Source organism: Sitophilus oryzae, unplaced genomic scaffold (assembly GCF_002938485.1).
Source record: "Sitophilus oryzae breed Bouriz unplaced genomic scaffold, Soryzae_2.0 scaffold_1818_pilon_pilon, whole genome shotgun sequence".
Classification (NCBI taxonomy): Eukaryota; Metazoa; Arthropoda; class Insecta; order Coleoptera; family Curculionidae; genus Sitophilus; species Sitophilus oryzae.
In genome coordinates this window covers 345,912-371,078 of record NW_022146522.1, presented here as the reverse complement: position 1 = coordinate 371,078, position 25,167 = coordinate 345,912, and the positions used below count along the sequence as shown (strand labels likewise).

The 25,167-nt window shown below is 31.0% G+C and overlaps 1 protein-coding gene across 1 annotated transcript; it reads left to right on the top strand.

Annotated features, from left to right (window-relative positions):
- The first annotated feature begins 729 nt into the window (after positions 1–729).
- Positions 730–19,058, top strand: LOC115883147 (IQ and AAA domain-containing protein 1-like). The gene is made up of 15 exons (XM_030901462.1): positions 730–975; positions 3,415–3,603; positions 3,658–3,799; positions 7,366–7,500; positions 7,555–7,702; positions 7,947–8,077; positions 8,136–8,304; positions 8,710–9,036; positions 9,099–9,207; positions 11,053–11,191; positions 11,467–11,688; positions 14,813–14,939; positions 18,586–18,683; positions 18,744–18,868; positions 18,930–19,058. Exons 1-15 carry the CDS (start codon positions 730–732, stop codon positions 19,056–19,058), a joined length of 2,436 nt encoding a protein of 811 aa, XP_030757322.1.
- Positions 19,059–25,167: the final 6,109 nt, after the last annotated feature.

Below are 25,167 nucleotides of genomic sequence, written 5' to 3'. Positions count from 1 at the left end.
GACGCACCCGGTCATCGTTATCTTAGATTTTTTTTTTAAGTTAAAAAACATAATTTCTTGATAATATGGCAACATTTGACTTTTTTGAAAAACGGTAAAGATAAAATATGTTTCTTTTATCAAGATCTACCGACCCTGAAAATATTTGCACTTATTTAAGACTCACCCTGTATATAAAGAGTGAATGTAATCGATCGTTATTCTCCAAGCTAACTTGACACCGTTTATTTTCGATCATACGGTATAAGGTTGAGGTACAAGATCTAGATATTGAGTCTGGGAAGGGTAAAAGTATTTGCTGAGGGGTAAAAGTGAAGACTGAAAAGTATTGTGACTGTGGAAAAAATAAACTTGGATTTTCATAGATTTTGTATTTTGATTGGAATTATTATTTTCTTAATTTGATATGACAATTTTAATTTATGCCACATTATATCTTGTGTATAAATTATGGCTTGGGAGTGGTAATTACCCCCATTACCCTTACAGTATTATATACGCCTATGTATGCGCCCCTGCAGCGTGTACAGCATTTGTTTGATAGCTGGGCATTCTTGTTTGATCGATAATATTGTAATTGAATAAGTAATCGTTTCCATGTTAACTAATTGACCAAACAGTACGTACTTAATACATTACCATTCTATATAATCATCATTACAGCAAGTTCATACTAAAAACTAACTTCAACAAGATACTTATTTAATTATAAAATAGAAAAACTAGAAAATGTCTCATAAATATTACGACGAACTATTCAACCAATCGGAATCGTACTTGGCCGCCACTCTAAACAGTGAACCCGCTCAGGCCGATCGGCGTGAACATCGCGAATTATTGGCAACGCTGTACGTGCGATACATCATCACCGCGAACAAACTGGCAACGTGCGTGGATCAGATGGTTCAGCCTCAGAAACGGGCTTTGCTCAGAAAATTGCTCGAAGCGACACTTGGAAGGATTTTGGAATTAAAGGTATAATAATTCATACACCCAAAGAAAAAACTTCGAAAAAATGATCGCTATAAAAGGTTATTATCCATATACAAAGTGTCTCAGTACCTCTCAGTACTTCTGTGCTCAGAAGTTTAATTTTTTTATTATTTTTTTATCTTTTTCGTCGTCTCTACTGAGTCTGACAATAGTGCGTCGGGCAATTGTAGCTCCTGTAATAAAAAAAATAAGAATTTTGTATAAGTACAAACCATATAATATGTACTAGGATGTATTTCAAGAAAATATTTTACCTTCTACAGGGTGGCTTCAAAAAGTGTGAATGGATCGGGATAATTTATTTTAAATGGAACACCCTGTATATTATTGTATCTTTGGCTTTCTGATCACTTTACGTAATCCTAAGATATTATTAAATATGTTTTGATAATTTCAGAGATACTAATAAATAAATAAATAAAATACTTTTGTTTTTCAGCTTATTAAAAAAAATAATTAAAAAATTAAGTATTCCTTTAGATGGTCTGTACTTCCTTTGCTACAAATATCGTAATATTAAACCATACAGGGTGTTGAAAATTCTATGCCAAATTTTCTAAAATATAAAAAAAGTTTCCTTCGTTTTTTTAAATGGTATATTATTGCTTGGTTAGATGGAGAAAGTTACATGTGGCCATTTCCGCCACACTTTTCTTCCGTCAACACCACACGTTCCACAACTTAATTAGAATTAAAAAATCAAAATTTTTTCTATTTAAATAAAAAAAAATATAAATCTAGATGGGGGCTAGATGGGGGCTAGATGGGGGATAGAGGGGGCTAGAGGGTGCTAGAGGGGGCTAGTGGGTGGCTAGAGAGGGGCTAGAGGGTTGCTAGAGGAGGGCTAGAGGGGCGCTAGAGCCCCCCTATATACTAATAAAAATAACAGTGATATTAAAATATTAAAATATTAAAATATTAAAATATTAAAATATTAAAATATTAAAATATTAAAATATTAAAATATTAAAATATTAAAATATTAAAATATTAAAATAAAATATTAAAATATTAAAATATTAAAATATTAAAATATTAAAATATTAAAATATTAAAATATTAAAATATTAAAATATTAAAATATTAAAATATTAAAATATTAAAATATTAAAATATTAAAATATTAAAATATTAAAATATTAAAATATTAAAATATTAAAATATTAAAATATTAAAATATTAAAATATTAAAATATTAAAATATTAAAATATTAAAATATTAAAATATTAAAATATTAAAATATTAAAATATTAAAAATATTAAAATATTAAAATATTAAAATATTAAAATATTAAAATATTAAAATATTAAAATATTAAAATATTAAAATATTAAAATATTAAAATATTAAAATATTAAAATATTAAAATATTAAAATATTAAAATATTAAAATATTAAAATATTAAAATATTAAAATATTAAAATATTAAAATATTAAAATATTAAAATATTAAAATATTAAAATATTAAAATATTAAAATATTAAAATATTAAAATATTAAAATATTAAAATATTAAAATATTAAAATATTAAAATATTAAAATATTAAAATATTAAAATATTAAAATATTAAAATATTAAAATATTAAAATATTAAAATATTAAAATATTAAAATATTAAAATATTAAAATATTAAAATATTAAAATATTAAAATATTAAAATATTAAAATATTAAAATATTAAAATATTAAAATATTAAAATATTAAAATATTAAAATATTAAAATATTAAAATATTAAAATATTAAAATATTAAAATATTAAAATATTAAAATATTAAAATATTAAAATATTAAAATATTAAAATATTAAAATATTAAAATATTAAAATATTAAAATATTAAAATATTAAAATATTAAAATATTAAAATATTAAAATATTAAAATATTAAAATATTAAAATATTAAAATATTAAAATATTAAAATATTAAAATATTAAAATATTAAAATATTAAAATATTAAAATATTAAAATAGTGGGGCTAGAGGGGGGCGGGTCTAGACGGGAGCTAGAGGGTGGCTAGAGGGGGCTAGAGAAGGTCAGTGGTCAGTGGTCAGTGGTGTACCACTTTTTTCTACAAAATATTCAATGTAAAACCCACATAGACGGCACTGGTTGAAATAAATAAAATTCTTTGTACACCAAAAAAAGTATTTTGATGCATAGAAGACATGTATCAAGTTTTATAAAGATATCTGTAATAAAATCAGAGTTATGTATAAGTTTTTTTTAGAAAAATTTACCACCCTGTATCTCAGAAATTAAGATGTTTAGGACATACATTCATATGAAGTTTTTCACTTAGAATAGGTCCAAGAATCACGCCCTTAAATATTAGCATGTCATTTAGGAACACCCTGTATAATTAAATTGATTAGCATTGAATTTGTAATAATTTTTAAAATTTTATTTTAAGGCGGATTTGGTCGAAGCAGATTTAAACGAATGGACCCATTGCGGAGACGTTTTCGAAAAGTTAAATCTCACACCCTTAGCATCGGAGCTCCAAGTACCCACCTGCTTCAGACTAGAAAGAGAGGACGATATTGCATACAAGAAAAGACTGATCGAGGATGTATTAAACAAACTAGGATTTGCTGATAAAGTAAGAATAAATAAAAGTAATAAAAGTTGTTGTTAATTTTCAAATTACTGTCAGGAAGAAGAAAAACCTCCAATGACCGAACAGCAAGCTATTTTAATAATACAGACTCACGAAAGAGCTAGACAAGGACGTTTAAGGGCTCAGTTTATGAGAGAGATAAGGAGCATGAAGGAAAAGAGTAAACCAACCACTGCAGGTATAATATACAGGGTGTAAAAAATAATATGTCGAACCTTCGTCAGTGATTTTAATTACAATTTTTTTTTCAAAAAATTCCAAAGTTTCTAAAAATATTCTGTGTTTTTAGTTTTGTTCATGTTTCAGACTTCTAACTTCTATAGATGTGTAGTCGTCATAAACGTGTTTCTAGGGCCAAAATATACTGTCCCTAAAAACATTTGCACTTATTTAAGACCGAGGGATGTCTCACTTCGGTAAAAAATGTACATCTACTGCCAAAATATCATGTTACTTCCAAGCGACTGCTAATGACTATGAAGAAGACTGCCTATGACTGCATGTAATTATTAAGACTGCTATGTACCCAAGTAGCATTTGGACGTTATCTAACGTCGGGTATACGTCGCGTTCAATAAACCCGACGTCGGGTACCAACGTCGGTTCGACCGCCTGAAGCGACCCTTATTTGCACCTAAATGGGGGAATACAGATTCAGGTCGCCTCGACGTCGGTTATCTGACCTAATAGGGAATGTAATTCTACCAATTACCAACGTCATATTACGTTGGATTTTAGTCGCAAAATTCGTCGCTAAGCACTTACGTTACATTTGGTTTCATATTCGCTACCAAGAATACATAAAAACCTAACCAAACTACCCCACAATTACAAATGGATTCATAATCACTCCTCGAATATAACTATAAGTACCTATTTAATTTCATATAATAATTTGAATCATTAATCCAGACATCAGTTTTGTCAGCTTGGAAGTCACTTTCTTGATATATCTGATTAAAATACTCCGGAAAACAACAGCTGCCCTTCAAAAGTAGGTAGATTTATGAAATAAAAATATCTATAAAAGTAACTCGCAAAATATTTTTTTATTTTCTAGCTGGTTTAATCATAAAACTGTACTGTGATTCCCCCAAACTCAACCTTATCAATATTATTCCACTAGAAATCAATGTGAATATAAATTTTAAAAACAAAAAACAATTTTAAATGGCTGACAATCGGATACGTGTTAGAATGGCAGTTTCTGTGTCCGACTTAATATAGACAACCAATATACAATTCCGACCGGGTCTCCAACATTAGTCGTCTCACACGACCGAAGTCATCAAACCGGACGACCGGCAATCGTGTTATGACGTATATAATTCCAATACGCCACGTAACCTCACTTGCGTTTTGCGTACCAGTGATTTGTGGATTTGTGCAACTTTATTTTTAGTTTTGTTTTCTCGTTAAATGGGCAGCCGCTTTTTTAAGCCTAACCTCACATGTCGGAGGAGGATGGGGTCTGCTGGAATCCTAAAGCTAAAAATGAAATTAAGATGCACCAATTATGGCTCTGTATCTCTTCGGATAAAAAGCATTTTACGGATGGGCAAGACATCACTACTACTATTATTATTTGCAAAAGCCTCGACCTCTTTCTGTAAAATGTAGATGAATATCTAAATGCCTTTTTAGTGTTTTTAGGCATAATAAAAAAGATTTAAATTTGTTTACAAAACTTTTATTAGGTTATGTACATAATGATGTTCATTAGGTCGCAAATGCTACTTAATAGGTTGTATTACTGACATAAATAGAGATACGTAAATTAGGTTATAAATATGAACATAAAATACAACAAAATATAATTGGACGTTAGTTTAAAGTTATCAGTGAGACGTATCCTATTCGGACGGGTAGACGTCGGAGCTAGTTTAAGTATATGTACGTCGTGCAAGCCAACATTAGAACGACGTTGGGAAATGTAAAAAATGGTACGTTGTTATTTTGTACGTCGACAGATCGTTGGATTTACCGACTCGGATCCAACGACGTCGCTTTTAATAGGAAAGCGACGTCACAGGTCGTATCACGAGCACCCGACCTAAATTTGCACAAAGTCTGACGTCGCTTCAGGTCAGATTTAGTTCGAAGTCAGATAGATGCTTCTTGGGGTAATTATTATAAGACTGCTATTAATCTATTTTCATCAATTTCATTCATCAATTTGTTTTTACTTTATTCGATAGAAAGTGACGCTGAATAGAATGATATATCATGCCAACTTTTGACATTTTTGTATATGGTTGATTTAAAATTGTAACATGCGATTCATAACGACAATTTGACCCGAAATACCAAGTGTGTGGTACCAAATTATTCGTCAAAAAATGCTTTTTCCAAAAATGAGCCACCCTCGTTTCATTTGAAAAAATGAGTTGTGATTAAAAATACGATTTGGGCAGGGGCGGATACAGGAATTTATTTCAGGGGGGGGGGCAAACAAAAAGTAATGTATAATATGCTTTTTAGAGCGCAATTTTTAACCCAGAAGCCTAATATTTAATCCAATTTATAGATTATAGGGGGGGGCCTTGGCTGCATGGGTCCCCCTCTGTATCCGCCACTGGATTTGGGCATCTTTTAACCTGCCAGGACAAGACACTAAAAACATTGATCAAATATATATTTCCAGGCTAATTTACTAAAAATTAGTGTTTTTAACACAGCCATGGCATTCTAGATTCAAATTTAAAATACGATATTTTTAGACCGAATATGTCAAAAGTTGACATATGATATGTAATTCTATTCAGAGTGTCATTTTGTGTCGAATAAAGTAAAAGAATACTGAGAGTGCCATTTAAAAATCAAAAGTTGTAGTCACTGGTGAAGCAGGAAGTAACTGAAAACAATTGAATACGTCAATTAATCCTAAATTATGTCATTTACTAACATACCAAATCTCGTTTTTTATCTGATAAAAATAAAAAAGTTATAGGGGTGAGCCACTTTTGAGGCGCACCCGGTATACTATTTCCTGAAAGTATCAGTTTCATTACGGTAGTTTTGGTATAAACACCCTGTATAGTAAACAGTGTTAATTTCACAAAAATATGAATTTAATTATACTTTATATTATCAGGTTAACTTATTTTTGTCACTAATACTAACAAAATTTGGAGAAGTTCATGATTTTGATGGCGATATAAGTAATAAACAAGAGATGTTATTGAGAACTGCAATCTTTCAGATAAAATATTGATACGTTCTAATATTCTTTTACGCAGATAATTTAATAATAAATTTATATATACTTAGATACACAAATATCAGTATACGTAAATTTGAAAAACAAGTAATTAAACTAACCAATTTAAAATTAAATATAATTATATATTTATATAATAATATATAATATAATAATAATTATTTACCTTGTTGTCTACTTAAATGTCATGGCCAATTATTTAACATGTTATAGAGATATCCCAATGACTTAAAAGACGGCACATTCTCAGTTACCTTTTTATGTTATACAGGGTGAGTCTTCAATAAATGCAAATATGCAAATATTTTTCGGGGTAGTATATTTCGACCCCAGAAACACGATTATGAAGGTTTTTTTCGGCCAACGACCCTGTATTTCTTTGAATATGACAGAAAATGATTAATTTATTATACTTATTCAAAAAATTTCGGACTTCCATTGTCTTTATTTAAAAATAAAGCAATTCTTTTAGTATCATTTCACATACAAAATTAAATAATCGAAACCAAAACTATGCATTCTAGGAGAAGGGGAAGAGGACGAAGGCGCTGGTTTGGGTATTAATTTGGCAGCAGCGTTAAAAATTCAAAAAATCTGGAGAGGATACATCACTCGTAGAGCTACGAGAAGAAGAAAATTACAAGAGATGCTACTGATCGGTATATTCCCTATATAAACTATTCAAAGAGAGTTACTAAAAAATTATGATTTAGGCATGATTCCACCACCGAAGAAGAAAAACGAAGAACTAATCAAAGACCAACAGAATCAAGAAAAAAGAAGGCAGTTGCAAAAAGTGAGGCAGAAAGAGTATGAAGAGGATGTAACGAAGATTCGAAGTTATTTAGAAAAAACACAACGGTACAAAAATCTTAAACGTTACTTTAATTCATTTGATTTTATATTTAATTTATGTTTTTCTTTAATAATTTTTTAATTATTTTTCTCTTCAATTTAATTATTTTGCTCTTTCTCTTCTATTTAATTATTTTTCTCTTTATTCAATAATAGAAAGATATCGCTTATAATAAACCCTGTAAAGATATCCTTTTAAAGTGAATCTAAGTTAATTCATTTTGTCTTGAATAATTCAGTTATTATTTAGAGGTCCTGTATTAGAACAACTAAGTGATCAAGTTAGAGGATGGCTGCATGAATACAAGGCACAAACTGGAAAAATTCCAGAATACACCGGATCAGAACGTAGTGCTTCCAGACTTCTACTTAGTAGACAAGGTATGTTTCTTTACAACAAGTTTATTAATTTTGTCAATGAAAACTTAAACGTTTACAGGAACTGAGAGTGAAACAAGCAAGTCCACCCCTGGATCATCAAAAGACTCCAAATTAAAAAAGGACAAATCATCTAAAAGTCCAAAAGAATCCAAACCATCTGAAGCAGATGAGGAGGAGGGTGTACTAAGAGCTACAGTATCAACTTTTGTTCCTGAGTTAAATATACGGTAAACTATTTATATTTTATAACCAAAGTTGTGATGAATATACAATATGTCCCCCGATTGTCTTTACAAGAGAAAAAACTTTTTTATTAATGACATTTTGAGAAAATGTATTCTTCATAAAAAATTTGGTCATTCGGATGGAGAGAATTGTCATAATTATTGAAACTTGATGTTTTATACTTGTATTTGATCTTTCAATTTTTTTTATCTTTTTTCTTTTTTATACTTATATTTGATCTTCTTTGTTCTTTCTTCTTCTTTTTTGTGTTATTTATTAAAATGTCTTTTCTGTCTACCTGTTCGTTGTACATTACTTTAGTTTTTACTAAAGTACTACTTACTTACTACTTTATTGCTGGCTGTATTTAACGCACTATACGATCAAAAAAATCATTTTCAAATTAGAAAAGAAGAATACGAAGAAAAATGGAAGAACAAAGACGAAACCACCAATCCGAGCCAATATCACTACAAAGACATGATCGAACACGAACAAATGACAGATATGGAAAACGAACTGAGAAAAGTAGTAGACGAAATGATGAAAGCTGAACTACTGCTACTTCAAGACGCTTTTGATAAAGACAGAGGTCACAAAGGAAAAAAGAAATCGAGTAAAAAAGCGAGAAAAACCGGTAAGAAAAGTAAAAAGAAGAAAGAAAAAGATTTGACACCAGACAGAACGCTCGAGTCGCTGTTTGAAGAGTTAGTTGCTAATGGAATCATTAAAAAGTATAGTCCAATTTTACTTATGTATTTCTTATAACTATTTAAAGTAATGTTTTTTTCCTTAGATATCCAGAGGTTTGGTTGCAGGACTTCAAAGGAGAGAGGTCCTTTAGTGTTCCTGCACCTCATAACAAAGAAAAAGAGCCACCAATTGATTTAGGAGATATTAGACAGGTACCTATTTAACACCTAGAGTTTCTAGTAAAATGGCAGTCTTCCATATATAATTCTTAGTATGCCTTGAGAGTAGTAGTATCCTTGTAGTATAAATATATTCTGTGTCATCGAGTAGTGATGTGCCTTTGATAGCCAGGAGATCGTTCTGATTGTCTGGCTGCCAGTTAGTGCTAGTTCAATTAGTTCACGTTTTACAACGCTATCCAGGGTGCACCACGGTGAGGCGAACTAGCTTTACACCCCATGGGAGAACAAACAAGTGCCCAAAGGATCCTAAATAACGGATTACCACAGGGCTCCGTTCTGGCCCCATTGCTGTTCAGCTTGTATATCGCTGATATGCCTCACACATCCTCCAGGAAGTTTGGATACGCAGACAATTGGGTCTTGGCGACGCAGCATAAGAACTTTGAGGTAATGGAGGCAACTTTGTCGTCTGACTTTGTGACCTTAAGTACAGATTTCCGTAAATCGAGACTGCAACCAAACCCTACAAAAACCGAAGCGACATGTTTCCATCTCTGTAATAAATCGACAGGCAGACGACTTGACGTCCTTTTCGAAGGAAATCGATTCCAACATAACGAGTATCCAAAGTATCTTGGAGTCACATTAGACAGAACGCTCACCTATAAGCGGCATCTGGAAAACACTGCAGCCAAATTAAAGACGAGGAATAATATCCTTCACAAGTTGTGTGGTACTACCTGGGGATCCTCGGCTGACACGCTCCATACATCAGCTCTTGGACTGGTTTACTCAACAGCAGAATACTGTGCCCCGGTCTGGATGAATAGCGCTCATACGAAGAAAGTTGACGTACAGCTGAATAACACGATGCGAATTGTCAGCCGGACTATAAGAACAACCCCAACACATTTTCTGCCTATTCTGAGTCATATTCCACCTGCGCATTTGCGTCGGAGCAATGCTCTCCTCCGGGAGTACAGGAAGGCAAACAACAACCCCCAGCTCCCTATACATCGTGACATACCTGACTTGGAGATGGATAGGCTTCGATCCAGACACCCAACAATGAAAACAGCCAAGGAATTACATAACATGGGCTTTAGCCTAGTAGAGTCCTGGAAAGAACAATGGCGAGAGGCATGTCCTGAGCACTGTCAAGCCCTCCCCTGCATCACTAAAAAACCGCCTGGATACCAGCTGCCTCGCAAAACATGGTCATCCCTCAACAGAATACGCACGAACCACGGAAGATGTGCAGACTCTCTTCACAGATGGCAGACTCTCTTCACCCAGATGCGACTGTGGAGCCGACAGACAAACCGTACGCCACATAGTGGAGGAGTGCGAGATAAGAGCTTACGGTGGAAACTACTCCGATTTCCTGACTGCTGATGACGCTGCAATAGACTATATACGTAATTTTGACATTTGTATTTAATCTCACTGTATTTGTCTCCTGTTGCGCGTATTTTGTTTGTGATATACCGTATTCTTTTTATAATTATATATTTTATATCTTTTTGTATTGTTTATATTTTTACGCGTATTATTTTGTAATATCTGTTAAACGATGTGCTTGCCATACGATAAATAAATAAATAGTATAAATATAGCAGTTATGTAAAAAGCTACTGGGTTCAGAATATACAACTATAGTATGTCCTCATGTTTAGTAAAAATTAATATTCTTGCTTTATTCACAACGAAGTTACAGGGTAGTCAAAAGTGCTGTTAATGCCTTCAAGAAAAGGATGCCTTCAGTCGGTTGTGCTCGACTTGGCGGGGGCACTGCCGATGCCGTGCCCCCAGATGACAAATTTATCAGTGATTCTTTACGTAATATATATATTTAATATACATTTTAATTTTAAGGTGTTGACAGAATATTGCGTGATACCATTACTCTCAGACCATCTTCATCAAACCACACCTCACATTAAATCGTTAATTTTGGCTGGACCAAAAGGTTCTGGCAAAGATATGCTGGTACACGCTGTATGCAACGAAGCAGGTAATGTATACAAGATGATCAAGTTTTACAAAAAACTACACATTAATTTTCCTATTTAAGATTTTCACTACACAACAATATTTTAGTCGTTCAGTAGGTTTGTCATAAAACTCCTTTTCCAAAAATGCCACAAAGTCATAAACTATGCTGAGTGGGAACTTCTAAATGTTTCAACTCAACAACTGTCGATGTCCTGTATTATCTCATTGGATCAACTTTAATTAAATAATTAGTTATCAAAATGCGATATACAAAAAGCTTTTTTTGATTTTCAGGCGCCGTGCTTTTTGATCTAACTCCCTCAAATATAGTTGGAAAATATCCTGGAAAATCTGGACTGATCATGCTCATACATTTGGTGGTAAAAGTATCAAGGCTGTTGCAGCCATCGGTGATATACATGGACAATGCTGAAAGGCCGTTTGTAAAGAAAATACCCAAAACGGACAAGACTGATCCAAAAAGACTGAAAAAAGACTTAGCCAAGATTGTTAAAAGTACAGTGTCAGCATTTTATTTTGATCCACATTTAACAGGCTTTAACTTATTCAGCTAGAACATTCAGTAAAGAAACAATTTTTTAATGAAAGCTCTAGTAACTATATAGTAACATTTAATCCAGTGGTAATGTTTCAATATCAAAATTACCAAAATTGGCAATATTATTATAAATATTTAACAATCATTGTTAGATATCAAAGTTAAACAGAATTTAATAGTTAATAATAATTTTAATCTTCAATAAAAAAAAGTCTACGTCAATTGTAGTTATACAGATATTTTAACTTTTTAGATATATATTTGCACAGCACAAACACCATCGACGACGCAATAAGAAAACCATAATTAAACAATATCTTCCCAGAAAAAAGTCGTTGGTAGATATATTAGCAAACATAAAAAGAAAAATATACAGTACGTCCCCGGATTGCCTTTACACGAGAAAAAAACTTTTTTATTATTGACATTTAGAGGAAAATGCATTCTTCATAAAAAATGTTTGCTTGTTCTAAGCTTAATATTAATATTAGAAAAAATAATTATTAGGCAATTAAAAAACAAATAATGTAGTGCAATATTGGTTATCTGTATTTTTCAATGCATTAATAAGCTACTGTTTTATTAGTTGCCTATTAATTTTATATTTTTCTTTATTATAATTTAAAAGGAATAAATACCAAAAATCGTTTGTAAAGAGAATTTATTCAATAAAAAAATCTACAATTATTAATAACATGATACACTTAAAACAATCATTTCACTGGCACAAACTGAAGAAGTCTTTTAATTTTTCTTAGCAGAGCTTCCACAAAGCTCTTATCCGATATCAATCGATCCTGGAACAAAGAAAAAATATATTTATATTAATATTTATGTTAAGATTACCTGTAATTTATTTATTTATTTACAAACTTACCTGTACAGTTTCCAAGAGTTGTTTGCTGAAACTGTCATTCAACAAAGACACCAGACCTTGTTTTAATTTACTAATAACTTCAGTAGAAATCTTCCATGTCAGTTCAGAGGAAGTTGGTAAAGTTGCTAGAATAAGCAAAATAAAATTAGACCGTTTAATTTTATTTTGTTTGGTTTGGTTTAAGAAATATATTAGTTCAGAACTATTTTAGTTCTGAACTATATTAGTTCAATTAACAGAACTATTTTAGATCAATCAACAGAACTATATTAGTTAAATTAACAGAACTAAATATAGTTCAATTAACAGAACTAAATATAGTTCAATTTAAAATATTAAAATATTAAAATATTAAAATATTAAAATATTAAAATATTAAAATATTAAAATATTAAAATATTAAAATATTAAAATATTAAAATATTAAAATATTAAAATATTAAAATATTAAAATATTAAAAATATTAAAATATCTAAAAATATTAAAATAAAATATTAAAAATATTAAAATATTAAAATATTAAAATATTAAAAATATTAAAATATTAAAATATTAAAATATTAAAATATTAAAATATTAAAATATTAAAATATTAAAATATTAAAATATTAAAATATTAAAATATTAAAATATTAAAATATTAAAATATTAAAATATTAAAATATTAAAATATTAAAATATTAAAATATTAAAATATTAAAATATTAAAATATTAAAATATTAAAAATATTAAAATATTAAAATATTAAAATATTAAAATATTAAAATATTAAAATATTAAAATATTAAAATATTAAAATATTAAAATATTAAAATATTAAAATATTAAAATATTAAAATATTAAAATATTAAAATATTAAAATATTAAAATATTAAAATATTAAAATATTAAAATATTAAAATATTAAAATATTAAAATATTAAAATATTAAAATATTAAAATATTAAAATATTAAAATATTAAAATATTAAAATATTAAAATATTAAAATATTAAAATATTAAAATATTAAAATATTAAAATATTAAAATATTAAAATATTAAAATATTAAAATATTAAAATATTAAAATATTAAAAAAATATTAAAAATATTAAAATATTAAAATATTAAAATATTAAAATATTAAAATATTAAAATATTAAAATATTAAAATATTAAAATATTAAAATATTAAAATATTAAAATATTAAAATATTAAAATATTAAAATATTAAAATATTAAAATATTAAAATATTAAAATATTAAAATATTAAAATATTAAAATATTAAAATATTAAAATATTAAAATATTAAAATATTAAAATATTAAAATATTAAAATATTAAAATATTAAAATGGGGGGCTAGGGGGGCTAAATGGGGGCTAAAAGGTGGGCTAGAGGGGAGCTAGAGGTGTCCAGTGGGGGGCTAGTGGGGGCTAGGGGTGGCTAGGGGGTCAAGGGTGGGGCTAGGCGGGGCTAGGAGGGCTTGGGTGGCTAGAGGGGGCTAGAGGAGGCTAGCTTTTACTACTCTTTACTATCAGCTAAATTACATATACTATTGCATTTAATTTTTTGAAAAAACGCGCAATGTTTGTTAAATTGTAAGACAACGCCCCCTAGCGTTGACGTTCAAAAGCTTATTATTATTGTTTATATGGTACAATATAGAGTAAGAAACGCTCTTTTAAACGAGCCCTCGCTTGTTGGATTCCGATCATCCAGTCCAGAGTTATTAATATTCAAATAAAAACAGATCTAACCTTCCCCCACTACTTTATTTTGGTAGATAAGGGAAAATGGCTCTAACAAAAAATATTCAAAATTTACTCAAGATTATGAAGCTGTTACTTATAGTACACCTTATCTAGGCAAAATTGTGTAAAAACTCCATTTTCGTATTTTTTGTTGCAGTTGCGCCCCCTAGCGGTCGTTCTACAAACTTGAAAATAATTTCCATCAATTTCCCATAGCCTCTTTAGTTACAGATATTTTTTTCCGCCAGCCGCTAGTGCTAATACTTTCCGGGATACAGCCGAGAGCTATTCTTAGTGTCTACCCTGTACTTACCACACAAATTTTCTTAATAATTTAATAAATATAAAAATAAATAATTTTTATTATTTAAACAAATTTAAATTCTCTCACCCTATGATCATAAAAATTGTTACGTAAATTTTTAAAACTTTATGTATAAAATTACTTAAATATTTATATTCTAGATTTTAGTCCAGAAGATCGAGTGGTCCTTATTGGAGTCACCGATTGTCCTTGGGATTCCGACCAAAAACTCCTGCAACAAGTGTACCAAAAATTCTTCATAGTACCTCGTCCTAAGTACAGCTCCAGGTAAAGAAATCAATGCTCTTAACAAAATACACACCGTGCATCAATAAATATTGAAAAATTAAATAATATACAGAGTGTCCCAGAAAGAAGTGCAAGTATTTTAATGGGTGGCAGATCTCGATAAAAGAAACATATAAGTCCAAAATAACGGAGTTATTTTACTTTGAAAATTTCCAAAAAAAAATATTTTTTGCTAAAATGTTGAGAACCACTGGATCTTTTCTGGAATTTCTTTCTTGTAAATTTAATCTATTACCTATGTTGCTATATTATCAAGAAATTATGTTTAACTAAAAAATTCCAAAATATTTTTCAAAAAATTCCGAATTAAAAAAAAATCGCAAAAAACCTCATGGGAGTGTTTCTGGGGTTGAACTATAATACCAGTTAAAATACTTGCACTTATTTCTGGGAAACCCTGTGTATAAAAATTATACATAACAGGTCCCAAATAAAATTTTCCGAACATCATAAATTTCATCATGTCTTCCCTTTAATCATTTTGTTTTCCACCTCAATCGCACACTCTAGACTCTAGGACAACCAAAAAATAATGTTTTAATAACAGCAGATGTCACCTGTGTCACTTATAATAAAGAATAATAAACAAGTTAATTAGTATACTTAAAAATAATATACTTTTTAAGCTTTAGACAATTTCGAAAAACTAATGAACAGGCAGTAACAAAATAAACGTATTAATTCAAAATATTATATAATTTGTAGGCGTCTTTGTCGACATTTCTATTAATTTTCACCACTTTTGTTTCTAATTTACCTATCATTGTCATTATTAACTTTTATAATTATAGTTCGAGTGTAATTATTTTCTCTGCTATTCATTAAATTAATTAGTAAAATAATCCAAATTAATGTAACCATTAAAAATTAAAAGATGTAAATGTACAGAGTGTTCCAATATTCCGTGGACTAAAGCTTCATTCAGAACCTCGCAATTAGTGGAATAAATTAGTGGTTGCAATTACACTTTATACTTTTTAGTTTACGATCTTTCACAATGTCTAAAAAAATACAATTAAAATTAATAAAATATCCTAGCAACAGCTTGCGGTAATAAGTTGTATCGATTTTTTTGGGAAAGTTTTTTTAAAAAAACTAATTTTATTTTTCAGAAACTATTTGAGACAGAGTTTACCAAAAATGTTTTTTATATCTACTAGTGGGTAAATGAATTTGTAGATATAGTACGACTCTTTTTGAAACTTTAGTTTCGGAGATATAAATTAAATCGGACACCTTTTAAAAAAATAATCTTATTTTTCAGAAACTATTTGAGACAGAGTTTACCAAAAATGTTTTTTATATCTACTAGTGTGTAAATGAATTTGTAAATATAGTACGACTCTTTTTGAAACTTTAGTTTCGGTTTAATATCCAGCTTATAAAACAATAAACTTTTGATTTCTAACCACATTTTGTATTGACGGATGATAATCAAAGGCCAAAATGGCATTCCTCGCAAATTTTGAAGTATAATTATTGGAAAAGTTAAAAGTTTGGTAATTTTTTCCACTAATTGAAAATTCCTACCACTAATTTTGATGTTCTAAATACTTACATTCAAATTAGAGGAACAAACTTCTACGCTAATTGAAACCACTAATTTATTACAGTAATTGCCAGGTTCTGACTGAAGCTGTAGAACTACTACGTATTTTTGGAGTAAAAATAAGTTCATTGGACACAATTTACCTCTATACAGAAGTGCTTCATTTGTCCGTTAGAGGGCATCAAACTTTAAAAAAATAAACACATGTTTTAAGAAAAATTGGGTTTAATTTATTTATTATTTCATCTACCGATGAATCTTTATTACAAATTCTGGCATCTTTAAAAGAAAAAATCACATTATTATGTGAAAAAAAACTCATTTAGTTAGAGTCACCGGACCACAAATTAGATTATTTTTTGAATGTCTTGGCTAGCATTGGACTTGAACGGCAAAATACCATTTTCCAAAAATGATAATAAACCTCTATTACAGATGTAGAATGTAGAAAGTTTAGGAGGGGAGTTAATCACCGCGACCTTATAGATCTATTGTGTGTTCCCCTTTCTTGAGTTATAACGAGTTATAACTCATCATACAGTCTCAGGGCTTTAAGAAAAGCCAGTATCTGAGACGGCTCCACAGAGGCCAGCTCTCCATCCTCGACATACCAGGTTCGTACCAAGGTTCATGGCACGCAGACGTACCAAGGTTCATGGCACGAATGGTCGTCGTCTCGGCGCACTCAGTGATAAGGTGTTCTGGTGTTTCCCCATTTTCCCCACAAAATCTGCATTCGCCGTTGTTTCTCAGTTTCAGCCTACTGAGGTGTTCGTTGAGGAGACAGTGTCCTGTTAGAAACCCCGTGACAATTCGAAGATTGTTGTTACTTAAATCAAGGAAAACCTTTGATTTTTCTCGGTCATAAGTTCTAAGGAACTTTTTCGAGTGTCTTAGACCGTTGGAGGACACCCATTCCAAGTTACGGATGGAGTCTTTCAGATTCTTCAGTTCCGCTTTCAGTTGGTTCCCGTTTGGAAAACAGAACGGTTCTGGTCCAGTTAGTGGAGTGTTCGCTCCTTTTCTAGCTAGATCATTTGCTTTTTCATTGCCTTCTATCCCTTGGTGAGCAGGCACCCAGAGTAGGAGGACTTTATTTTCTTTACCTAATTTGTTGAGCTTCTCTAGGCATTCTTTGACCAACTTCGAATTGATGGTTACTGAGTTGATCGCGTTAAGTGCTGCTTGACTATCGGATAGGATGGCAATTTCCTGTTTTCGATAGTTCCTATCTAAGATAAATTGTACGCATCTTTCGATAGCGCAAATTTCAGCCTGAAGGATACTGGGGTAGGTGCCCATTGGTTCGGAGTATTCAGTTTTCGGCCCAAATACTCCTATCCCTGTCCCTGCTTTGGTTTTGGAGGCATCAGTATACCACGTAATGGTATGGTCTTTTATATGCTGAGTAAGCGTTTCTTTCTTCCAATCCTTTTTATTACTCAATACTACAGTGAGGTGTTTCTCAAAGTTGTAAATTATTGGTATGTCATCCACTGGGAGTTGGAGAAGTGGAATTTTCTTTTTGAGGGTGTTCCAAGCCCCTGACCTGAATATTCTCCCAGTACTGTTTCCGTCAGTAACCATTCTAATCATTGTCGCATTGGCATAACTACCGACGACAATGTGCAGTGGTGTTAGGTCTAGAATGACCTCCATTGCTGCTGGTGGACATGTTCTCATGGCACCTGTGATGCAGATACATGCCAGTCTCTGTACTTTGCACAGGTTTTGCCTTGCTGTACTTTGCTCTAGTTTTGTATACCAAGCAACTGCTCCATAAGTAATCATGGGTCTTACTATCATGGTATACATCCAGCGCAAAATGTTAGGGGCGCAGTCCCACCTATTTCCCGCCAGTCTTCTGCATATCATGAGAGCCTTTGTGGCTTTCCTGGTAATGTTCTTAATATGCCTGTTCCAGAGAAGTTTACTATCCAGGGTTATTCCCAGATATTTCACTTCCTGTGATGGCAGTATTTCCTTTCCATCTAGATGGATTCTTTTCAAGTTTTTCAAACTTCGCTTTCTGGTGAATGGCACTACTGCGGTTTGATCTGAGTTAATCTATTACAGATACTTCATATGGACACATCTTCTAAGTCAATACATGGCGGTGAGTTGGAAATTTGATACCAGCGTTATGACCAAGATATCTGATGGATACACAGTTGGTAAACTCACATCAAAATAAACAAAAACCTTCAAGAAAACTTTCATTTATTTGATTGCAGGATCTATTGCCAGTACAGTGAAAGAAGTCATAACTGTGAAACGGATGTTACAATTAAGAATTCACCCTCTGAGTCCTTTAGAGCTGGTCAATTCCCTTTGTAAAAGAACTCCCGTATATAAAGAAGTAAAACAGTACTGTAAAATATTAAAAAATATGTTTAATAATTTTAATGATATAATTACAGGAAGACGAAGCTTTTGAAACATGGTGGACTAAAGTTCCTATGGTTAGAAGACGACTGAGAGCGATAGAAATGCTTGAAGAAGAACAAGCGGAGATGATGGTTAAACAAGCAAATGCTAAAAAGAAATAATTTCAGATATATGTATTAGATGTTTTTTTTTATATTAAGCAAAATAAAAAATAGAAGTAAAAATATATAATTATATTTTAAGTGTGTTAAATAAAGAATATGACAATGAAGGTTGTTAGTTTTACTCTTTGGGTAATTTAGTAAAAAAAATAAAAGACAAAATAAAAGACGGGGAGGTGGACAATGAAACCAATTCGTTTTATTTCATTAGGAAAAATGTATTATCTTCATCAATCGAACCTCTACAACAGTCAGGCATCTTTTTTGAAAACCATTTTTTTGAAAAATGAAAATACGTCAGAAGTAAAAGTTTTGAAAATATTAGAAATTGTAGCTATTTAGTTGATTTTTAGACAAAATACTATATAAAGCTGATACATGCTTTTTTTTTAATACAATCCTATAAAAAGAGTTTTATCTTGGGAACACTGTTTTGCCTGACCAAGTGGACATCTTAATCACTCTAGAGGTGGGTGACTACGGGTAACAGAATTCTAAGACTGTTATGCCTCTACTGAAAATCCGTCTACTAATTTAATTACATTAACGACGTTCATTCTACATGCCTTTATGGACCCAAGCATATTTTTGAAATCATCAGATTATGTAATTACTTACCAGAGGATCTTAAAAATATAGTCCAGTCTGGCATTCAGAGAAATGGTTACTTCGGACACCCTGAGAACATATTGCTATCAATGCTTTGGGATGAAATAATCTATATTAGAAAACTTGCCTACCATAGAATCTTAAAAGTAGGCAATAATGAAGATAACACAATCCATAGTAACGGCGCGCGGCGTTCGCAGTTTTATTATTCCCCGGTTCAACTTTGAATGCAAGGAGTACATTGAGTTGATAGATTGGCAGAATATTGTATACCACGAACCTCCTGTTACTAGAGGTTTATCTGAAGATCACTTGAAGCAAATTGTGGAAAATCCCGATTCTTCTCCAATTTCCTACGTCAGGGGTTTGCCTTGTCAAACAAACGAAACACATAACAAGCGTTTTTCATTTTCGATTTTTCTATAAACCAATTTTGGACCTGTGCAGCTGTGGGGGTGGACGGGGATAAAGCAAAAATCTAAAAAAACTGCATCATTCTCTTACCAAAACACAACTTTTTTCATACAGGCGTTTTCAATTTTCGATTTTTTTTGTTTAAATAAATTTTGTACGTGTGGGGGGGGTGGAAGGGGGTGGAATAAAAATCTAACCTATCTTGTCGTATTAAAACACAACTTCCCCGCGTACAAGCTTTTAAATTTTCGATTTTTTTAAATATATTTTGGACCTGTTGGGGGGTGGAATAAAAATGTAAAAAAAAACTGCATTATCGTTTTACTAAAACACAACTTTCCCGCATACAGGGGTTTTCAATTTCCAAAAAAAAATTCCCCTATACCGACGCACCACCCTAATGTGGATAATGTAGAAGTATTGTTGTGCAAAAGTTTTCACGCTACCCTTGTAAAATAGTTTTACATTGTCATCTAGTTGATTCAACGTTTCGATCTTTTTCTCTGAAGTAAGTTTCCCTATATTTTATTTCGAAATTATGTAGAATAGACACAATAATTTTAATGCAGATAAAAATGTTTCGAGTCTAAATACAAAACTATCAGTGTATATTCACGTGCTTTAAACATGTCTATATAACAATATTCACGATATATAACATGATTTATTTACAATAACAAAACATACCTATATTTTATACTATTTCTGTTGAGAAGTTTGAATCGATTTTATGCATACCTTTCAAAATAATACATTCAGATGCAAAAAAAACACAACGGAGAAATTTTTATAAATTTAAAATTTAAAGTGTTATATTTTTGTTATTTTTAGCCCTATTTTCATAAATTTTTAGCAAATTGTATATAATTATGTCAACTTTAATTTGTAAACTCAGTTTTTTATAAACTTTAATATTTGGCATATTATACAGGGTTAATCGAGGGGTTGTTTCTTTTACCGTAACTTTAAGACAACCTGTGCAATATTTCGTGTATAAATTTGCCTAAAATATAATTTTACGTCCAGAACCATGTCAATACGTGGCCTTTGTTAATTTTTAACAGCGAAATATGAACTTGCCACCAACAATTTGAAATTTTTTCAATTATTATTTCTTATTAAGTTATTTTTTAATATGATAAGGCGGCTTTGGTGATTATTGTGATCTAAAAAAAAACAACGCTTTATTGTACAAAAAGCCAAAACAGCTTCATCGACAAAGCAAAACAAAAAAAGCACAAAAACAAATATACAAATAATAAAAAAAATGTCATACAATACAAATCAATTCAAAAAAAAAATACGCCATAAAATTACAAATAAAACATATATGGACATTGCAGAACACAGGCGTATCTAGAAAATTTTACAAAAGGAAAACTGTAAATGGATAAAATCATGTTATAATAACATAAAAGCAAGAGTTATAAAATAGTATATACTAGATCTTTAACCAGTGTGTGAGATGATCAAAATATTAAAATTAAAATTCTAAATCGTTCATGATTAAACATCAACAAAAAAGTCGTTTACTATATAGGGCTCTCTCCAGTAAGTATGATTTCAGAGCTTTGCGAAATGAGGGAAAGAATGAAAGTGACTTGATATTCGAAGGCAAATGATTGTACATTTTCTTGGCATTGTACAGTATTGAGCCCTTAACTAGTTCTGAGCTCGGGGTTGGCAGATAAATATCGTGCTCCGCATTCCTAAGTGGATAGTTGTGAGAAGGCCTTTCCGGAATAGAGAATATGTGCTTGCGGATTAAGCAAACGGATTCAAAAATGAATAAGGAAGGAAGAGTCAGTATTTTGAAATTTTTAAAGAAATTCTGGCAGTGAGTTCTACTGTTTAGTCCCAATAAGTATCGAACTGCTCTCTTTTGAAGTTTGAAAATACGATCAAATTTTGTCGCGCAGCAAGTACCCCAGAATGGAAGGGCATAACGAAGATGCGACTCAAAAAGGGCATAATAGACCATTCTAGAGGTTGATGAGTTAAGTTCCTTAGACACTGATCTTAGCGCAAAACAGGCAGAGCTTAGTTTCTTTGATAAGGCTTCGATGTGCAAGTCCCATTTTAAAGAGTTGTCCACAACAAGTGCTAAGAATCCACAGAGTCCACGACGTCAATAGTGGTGTTATTAAGTACAAAAGGTTGTATAGTACTTTTATATGACAAAACTTTAGTTTTTGAAAGGTTGAGGCATAGGAGATTAGAATCGCACCAAGATTTAATGGTGCGTAAGTCACTAGATATAGTATCATATAGTGCCGTAACATCTGGGCCGCTCCAAGTGAAACTAGTATCGTCCGCAAAGAGGCAGATTTTACCGCTAATGTCTAGATTTGCAATGTCGTTGATAAACACCAGAAATAAAATAGGGCCAAGTACTAAACCCTGAGGGACACCACATTCTATAGGCTTACAAGAAGCCATAGACGTATCAATCCTCACAAGCTGCCTTCTGTTGCCAAGATACGACTTAAGCCATTCGAGCGGCACTCCCCTGAATCCATAGTATTGCAATTTGTTAATTAAGATATTATGATTTACACAGTCGAAAGCCTTAGAGAAATCACAGAAAATTGTAGCTGTAGAGTGATGGTTATTCAGGCTAGAGTATACATTATTAAAAAGGTCGAACATAGCATCATTTGTGCATCTGTTACTTAGAAATCCAAATTGATGGGTAGAAAGTACTTTATATTTAAGGAGAAAAGATAGAAGCTTTTTTTTAACCAATCTTTCAATGATCTTAGATAATGTGGACAGGAGAGCAATTGGGCGATAGTTCGAAGCTTGATCTTTATCTCCTCCTTTATGCAGAGGAATAATTATTGCTGTCTTAATGCAGTTTGGAAAAACTCCTTTTTGGAATGACTCGTTAATTAAAGTAGTACGATGGTTTAATGTGCATTCAGGAAGTTCAGAGAACATTTTGAGAGTAAGCCCATCAGTCCCAGATGAGGATTTGTTTTTAATTGTACTACGGAGCTCATCTAATGCTACGGGCGTGAAGAAGAAACTGTGTAAATTCTTTAGGGAGATATGAAAGCGAATCATGAGAAGGAGTTATGGTGTTCACTAAATTTTTAGCCACATTAATTAATCAAAGCATGTATTGACATGGATCAAAAAACCTAGGAGGAAAAAGCTATATCTAGATGACATATAATATATTTATATATGACATATAATAAATATATGGTGGTTTGCAGCGACGAATTTAAGGGAGTCTTAAGTTAAGTAGAGCTTTGAATATGATAAGCGAATTTAAAAAGTCACAAGTGAAGTCACATTCAAAGTTACACTTAGCCTAAACCTCCCTTAAATCTGTCGGGGTAAACCACCATTAGTATAGAGTTCTTGATTTTATCCAAATCATTTTATCCAAAACATTTTTAGTGCACAGGTACTTGAAATTGTGTAGGATTAAATAATATACCATAGCACAATTTCCAAAAAAGTAGCAACGTGATAATGTTGAATGAAGAAATGATCATTGAAAAAGGTTTTCTAAAATAAATTTTTACTCGTATCTTTTAATGCTTAATCATTTTTGTAGATAAAAAAATCAAAACAAAACCCATGTCGCAAGTTCATGTCCATGTGGTGATATCCATTTAATATGTAATGACTTAGATTAAAAAAAATCTTATTAGTTATCACCAAGTAGTCAGTTTGATATATTTTTGAAAAAAAATTGATGACATTCTTTGCAAACATAATAAAATCCAACTAAATAAAAAAAATAAATCAATGTTTCTGAAAAGTAGTATATAGATCAATGAGACGTTCAATTCTATTAGTACTTAATATATTTTATACTGAAAATAAAATCAAGGTCTATGTCACAAGTTCATGTCCATAATGGTGATAACCATATTGTAATGATTTCGATTAAAGAAAAATATATCGTGCGGATAAAGAAGCATCACAGTAAGCGATGAAATTACATTTTAGTGCGAGTTTTCCTATGCCTATCGCTGAAATTATTAACAGGAAAGGAAAAAAGGTCATGAATGCATTGTAGTCACATCAATCATTAAATATGCTAGAAAAATAACCTAAAGAATAACCATTTAAATTGTGTAAATGTAATTACTTGGTGAACAATTTAATTTTTTTACCAGACTGATATTATCTATTAGATAGAGACTTTTTTCCAGTGTGTCATTATTATTTTAAAGAAACCATTTGGGATGTGCTTTCTCCAAACGTCATAATATCCAAAAAACAAAGATTTATTAAGTATTTAACTTCTAAACTGTATAATAATGTTCTCGGTCGAAATTCACAACGAATTTTGCGTCCGAATCTTTCCTTTGACCAGCAAAAGATCATCAGAGGTGAAACAAAACGATAAGTTGTACGATTATTATGTAAAATTCTTTATCGCCAGCTATTAATATAAATAAAATTGATATCTGTATTCAAAGCGAAAGGAAAAAAGTCCAGCTTAGCTTTGCGTTTGACATTGTATTCTGTTCGTCCGGGCAAATATACTATCTCAAAGTGATCTTCCAGATGATCGACCAGCACAATCGAAACCGTATAATATTCATTAAGCGTACGTATACAGAGTGTCTCTGCAAAATTTAAATTAACCATTTCTAGAAATCTACAAGAAATAGCACTGGAGTTATTGAACATCTATGCCAACTCATTAATATCATTCATTTTCATTTTGTCCTTTAATGTCCTCGTTTTTTTTTTCATGTTGCAATTGTTTTGACATCTCGCCATGATCGGTTCTTCTACTGCCTTGTGGATTCCACTCAATAGCTCTGCCAGCGGTGTTGTTGGCTTCGCCTTAAAGTGTGGCCAATCCACCTCCATTTCCTAAATTTTATCTCGTGATACACCTGCCTCTGGTTGGTCAAGCTCCATAAATCCTAATTTCTGATAGTATTTGCCTAGAATATTACTACAATTTTTCGCAGACAGCGGTTTATGAAAACTTTGAGTTTGTTAATTAATGGCGATGTAATTTTCCAGGTCTCTGAACCATACAGCTATACTGAGTTGACATTCGAATTCAAAATGTTAAGTTTAGTAAGTTGAGAATACTGTCTAGATCTCC